Source organism: Macadamia integrifolia, chromosome 5, assembly GCF_013358625.1.
Source record: "Macadamia integrifolia cultivar HAES 741 chromosome 5, SCU_Mint_v3, whole genome shotgun sequence".
NCBI classification, from domain to species: domain Eukaryota; kingdom Viridiplantae; phylum Streptophyta; class Magnoliopsida; order Proteales; family Proteaceae; genus Macadamia; species Macadamia integrifolia.
This window is the reverse complement of record NC_056561.1, coordinates 35571319-35577217: the sequence shown is the minus strand read 5'-3', so window position 1 is coordinate 35577217 and position 5899 is coordinate 35571319. Positions and strand designations below refer to the sequence as shown.

The 5899-nt window shown below is 39.1% G+C and overlaps 1 protein-coding gene across 2 annotated transcripts; it reads right to left on the bottom strand.

The window, feature by feature from the left end:
- Nucleotides 1-2460: 2460 nt before the first annotated feature.
- LOC122078900 lies at nucleotides 2461-5011 on the bottom strand. 2 transcript variants are annotated; one of them, XM_042645096.1, is made up of 3 exons: nucleotides 4394-5011; nucleotides 3880-3978; nucleotides 2461-3222 (listed from the first exon to the last, which is right to left on the bottom strand). In XM_042645096.1, the coding sequence occupies exons 2-3, from the start codon at nucleotides 3911-3913 to the stop codon at nucleotides 2639-2641; spliced, it is 618 nt and encodes a 205-aa protein (XP_042501030.1). In that variant the 5' UTR covers nucleotides 3914-3978; nucleotides 4394-5011; the 3' UTR covers nucleotides 2461-2638. The 2 variants fall into 2 exon arrangements, with proteins under 2 accessions (XP_042501030.1, XP_042501031.1); XM_042645097.1 differs by lacking the exon at nucleotides 3880-3978 and having other exon boundaries at nucleotides 4394-5008.
- Between the last annotated feature and the right edge of the window lie 888 nt (nucleotides 5012-5899).

Below are 5899 nucleotides of genomic sequence, written 5' to 3'. Positions count from 1 at the left end.
TTTTCTCCATCGAATATATTTGGGACTTTTTACATCAAATGTCCTAACTATGATGATTGAATTGATGTCCTAACTATGATGATTGAACGCTATATTGGATTTTACATTGGTTTCCATATATTGATTATTTTCTATGTTTGGGAGCTAAAAGGAAATGATTTGAAAAATATAATAAAATAAAAATCATAATTATATAAAGATTTTTTTCTCTGTTTATTTTTCTTTCAAATTCAATTTTTTTGAAATCTTATCAAAAATATTTTTTTCTTAACTTTTAAACATAAATTAAAAAAAATTAAACATTTTCTTAACAGGAAAATCACCATTGCCAATGGTTGAGTACACAAATATTCAAGAAAAAAATTCAATGCTCATGATGTAATTTTTTAATATTTAAAACAATGGAAACCAATTCAGCAAAACTATTCTAACAAGAAAAACAATCAGCAAAACTAGCATGAGGCAATTAATTATGTCTCTCATCATCATCTGGCCAAAATTTAACATTTAGAAGAGATTTATATATGTTATCATCATTGCAATCTGATATTTTTCAATGAAGCATCTTAAAAGAAGAATGTGAGGAGCCTGTATAAAAGAGGAATATTTGGGGATGCCTACAAAAGTGGGGAAAAGCAAGAAGTCACTTTCCAAGAGATCAAGGATCAAACTCTAAACAAGATTGTAGGGTGGAAGGAAAAAAAAAATGTTCTCCAGCCGATAAGGAAGTTCTTCTGAAAGTTGTCCACTCCTTGCACTAATGCCACGTTACTGTACAATTAGAGATTACTGAAATATTCAGTTGTTTGGGGTAGCCATGCCAAATGAGTTAAAGATTTAATGCTTAGAAGGTTTAACAAATCTTTACATAATGTAAGAGACTGGGGAAAAAATTCCCTCTCAAATTGTTAAATAAACATATTTTCTACTAAACTCTTGAAACCTCTAGGCCTAACCTAAACAGCTTGTGTTTTGGTTTCTAATCACTCTGTCCCTCTGATCCCATTCACTCATACCATCAACTCTCAGCCCACAATTCTAGGAATGACAAAACCTTGTCTTTTGAAAGGAGAAACAGAAAATCTGCAAATACCAAACAATGCATAAATTAGGGGTGTAAATTTGGCCCTATGAACTTGAGCTTGCACGAGCCCGAGTAGGGCCTAGGCTGGGCTTTAGAACCTGCAAGGTGGGCCATGCAGGTCTGGGCTATGATTTTCAGGCCGGAGGCTGGGCAGGGCCTAGGTTAAAGCCTCAAGCTAAGCCCCACAGTCACGTGGCTAACGCTCCAGTGCAAGGGCCATTGGGAACATGCGCATAAGCATCCAAAAGGGGCGGACTCAAAAGTGCATGGTGGTCCTTTTCACCCTCCCTATGTCTAAGCGTAAGGCGGTAGGGCCACATGACCAGGTAGTGATCCCTTGTCCTATTAATCATCACATATTATGCCCAAGGCTTCAAATCTTTAGGATTCTCATTTTATTTTCCCCTTATTTTAGTGCATATATGAGAACATAATGAAGAAAGACAGGGGGTGGGGGAGCAGTTAGGGTCAATAAGGACCACCCAACCCTAGAAATAAATAGGGTTCAATTAGGCCCAGCCCGGCTGATCAACATGGTTGAGCTAGCCTAAGCCCAACAAGGTTGGGTGTGTATTGAGAATTGAAATATCTCAGCCTGACATCAGGTTTGGGTTGGGTTGGCCTTGGACTGAGATAAGAGAACTCACGATTGGTTGGGATTTTAAAAAATCCCAACAACCCTACCTTATTTCAACCTTAGCATGAACTATGAAAATGTGCATGGACATGCATGAGAGGGTCTATGGTTGAATTTTGAGACATGGCCAGCCTGATTTTTCCTAGATATCCAACTACTAGAATTACCACATCACCATTGCCAAGTGGCACAACTAGACATGTAAACCATGTAAGATTTCATGGAATGTGCGAACTAGGAAACCTTTTGCCTCCTTGTAAAACAAATCGGTTGGATATGATTCAAACATCATGTTTAAGACTTTGATTTGGATAAAGTTAAACAATCATCTAGTATAAGACTATAAGTTAATGATTGTTTACTGAGGAGTTAGGACATCTATCATTCTATCCCTTTAAACAAAATTGACTTGGTGGCACACCTGGTCTTTCACTTGGATCATCCTGGCCAAACCACTTGGACCACTATATAGTTTATAGGAACTTCTTTCTCGCTAGCATAGACTACATTTGAACCATAATTGGCAATAAAGGCAACTGTAGTTACAGTACTAGCTAGGCCTGAACAGTCCAGCAGTCCACTTAAAAGTAGATCATAAATTTGGACCACTTAGGATAGAATTATAGATACAAGTCTGTTTAGTCCTTTAGGCCTAAGGAATTGAATAAGAACAAGGTGGATGTCCTATGCATTTGAAGGGCTTGCGAAGGGAAGCTAAATCCAGAAAAATAACAGAAAATGAAAGGGAATTTTGAACAGTTAATTAATCCTCTAAATCTGGTTGGTAGATATTCGAAAACGAAATCTCAGGAGCATTTCAGTTCATAAGTAATCTTCTTTCTTTTCTTTTTTTCCAGAATTTCTCCATCTCTTCTGTTACAAACAATTGGATTCCAGAGGGTTGTTCCTTTGTTCTGTTACAAAGAGTCTTTCTCTCCATGGATTCCAGAGAAAGAGACTCTACCAAAACCCAAATGACCCAACTGGTACAACTCCATCCAAACGCTTTCATCTTCAATTCCCGCACGGAAATTTTCTTTCTGCTCTGCTTCATCATCCTCAACCAGAATCCCACATGGGCTTTGGTATTGACATGTTCGTTCTTCCACTGCGCTTTCTTTTCTCAAATTTCCATTTCTCTCAATCACTACATCCCTTTCTTTCCCTTTCCTTCTCTCTTTCCTTTCGGATTCGTGACCCTTCTTTTTCTCTAATCCCAAACATCTCCTCCCGATCATCCAAGGCAGCTTCACGAAAGCAAGCGCCAAGAAGCTCACCACTGCACAAGGGCAACAACAGATGGCGACACAGTCCGCCATGAAACTGGCAGTGCACGATCTACAGTACTTTCCGGAACACTTTATCAGATCTCCAGCCCCATCATCGACCAGATGACGATTCCTGGTAGTTCTGCCATTCGACCCTTCAATGCTGTGGTTCTTACGTGAAAACCGATCTGGGTTTTCCGTTTCACCCATTTGATCTTTCGAGTTGTGCAGACCTGCAAAATCAAATCATTGATCGATCACTTAAAAAAGACTTTCTTTCTTCCTCTCAGTGAGAAATTCCATGAATCTGTTCTGGGAAGAGAGGGTGGACAAGAAGCCTTCCTTTTCTGGTACTGAAGCAGAAACCACAACTATTAGGAAATTTGACAACGTAGGTTTTCAATGAGTTTGAGAGAATGATATAATCCATCTGCAACTCAACTCAGAAGCTTAGACTAATTAACCCATTTGATGGTAACTAACGACTTTGCGAAATTGAGGCAGAGAAGAAGGTTGCGTAAGGTAATAATGCCAAGAAAAAGTGAATCGGTTGTGGATGATTTATGAATAAAGGTCTTGTATACACAGAGGGTCAGAGACTCAAGGGGGACAGTAAGGACAGGGAAGGACCGGAAAGAAACAAAGGAATCAAAGCACCGAAACATCAGAAATGGCACTGTTGAAGGTAAAGCTTGAAAACCCAAATTCGTGAAAGACTTTCTGTTTACTGCATTTTCTTGAATTTGGGCAATCCCTCATGCCTGACTTAATTCGGCTTCTTTACAAACCATCATTGATCATCCCTACCTTTTCTGTTACTCCCATGTGTAAATTGTAATGGTTTTTAGAGAGAGAAAGAAGGGAGAGGATTCGGATTCAGGAGGATTCACCTGACCCTCCTTTCTCAGTTCCTCTGACTACCATAAGTTCGTTCTCTAGAGTCTACTGTGGATTCTCCAAGATAAACCCAGCTTTTAATATTCTGATTTCTGAACAAAGGAAAGGGAGGTGGAATTAATTCATAATCAATGATTCGAGTAACAAAGAAGGTATCAACTATGTTATTTAATAGAAACGATGGCGTGGTTTTCTCCTGGGAAATGGGTATTGGGTTAGTGAAGCTGAAGCAGTCCAGGTCACTTCGTGAAGAGTGACCCCTTTAATGATTCAAAGATATTCAAAGCAAACGTGGTTCGACCGATCAATGTTAATGGTCAGACCAACAGGCAAACCACGTAATTTTCCCCCAAACCTTTCTCTCGCTAGAGAAGTTTCAATCTTTCATCAATTTCCATTCAATTTGTTCCATTTACCCTAAGAGAGAGAGAAAGAGACGGCTAGAATTCAATAATTACATGCTACATTATGATGAAGAAGAAGAAGATGAAGTGTTTGGTTGGTTACCTTTGAAAGTAATTTAGAGAGAGAAAGAGATTGAGCGAAGGAAGCGCTAGGGTCTTTGAGTGAATGTTGGAGGAGCTTCTTCTGCAACTAAGTTATTGATGTGGTGGAATCCAAGAAGAAGAAGAAGAGAAATGGAGTTCTTTAAACAACGGTGGCTGCTCTGGTCTCTACTGATAGTGATCTCCGAGTGAAGTACAGGTCGGCCTTGGATCCGATCTGAGAAGTTGGCTTCGTTTTCTAGCATTTCTAGATCTCTGAGACTCCAAAGACTGACTGGCCCTTCTTGCTTTCTCTCTCTATCTCGAGCTCTTCGGCGTGAGTGTGACAAATTGTGTTTGTACCATTGGATTTTGTTTCATGATGTGGCCTATATAATAATAAACAATAACATCTGGGAAGTGGAAAGTGGGAAGTGGAAAGTGGGAAGTGGGCTTACGAAAGGAACTGAAGTAGCACTGAAACTGAAGTGGAGAGTTACGAGAACGTTGAGTTAGATAAAAAAAGATTAAAAATTACACTTAGGAAGCTCCGATTGCCATGGTTTCATGAGAGTTTCATGATTCCCGATGGCAGCGAATATCGGAGATCCACACAAACACAAACTCTCTCTCTATCTCTTTCTCTCTCATGGTGTCCTGTTTGGTGTATGTGGGGCTGACTGTGCAGTAGTACCGTTCGATTCTTCATGCAAGTGTATAGTGTGGCAGCGTTGTGAAAGGGAAGGACGTGTTGCACGTGCACATGTAAGTGCGTTCTACAGTTAGTTCCACGTGAAGACCGAAGGAGGACTAGGGAGTTGGGAATACTAACCGTGGATGACTCTCGACTCTCGAATTCAAGGTGCAAGTCTGAGTTGAATCGGGAATTGGTCAGGATTGATTTCAATTCTGGACTTTTGGAGTGATCGATTCTAGGGTTTTTGAGAAGGTTTTGTTGGTTTAGGGCTTTTGAGATTGATAGAATCTTTCATTAAAAAAAAATAATGAAATCAATTTATAGGGCAATTCGACTCCGATTTTGCATTTAAAGTCCTTGAGTGCATTCGAGTTTGAGCTTTTATTTTAACCAAGGGGTACATTAGTACCTCTGTGTCTATTTTTTTCTATTCGTATGAAGTTATTTTGTTCAACTCCAATTTGTGAAATTGTTTTCTCACGCCTTATTGGTGCATTCCTCTAACACTACTTCCTCATGTAGAAATGAGCTTATGACCTCCACTTGTTGACCATGATGATATCAAGTGAAAAAAAATGATTTTTTAATAAGTGCCGAGGAAAAAGGGGGGGGGGGAATCTCCCATAGGTATGTGGTTCCTAAATATCAAAGTATATTTGCCACATAGCAATTCTTGTGTGCCTACATTCAATTACATGTTATATGTGTTATCATTTTCTTATGCATTAAATTTTACGTATCATTGATTGTATTTTTTCTTTATCTATTAGGACTTATCCTTGATTTTCATAATGCTCTAAAAATTGTTATGTAGAAGAGGGGGGGGGGGGG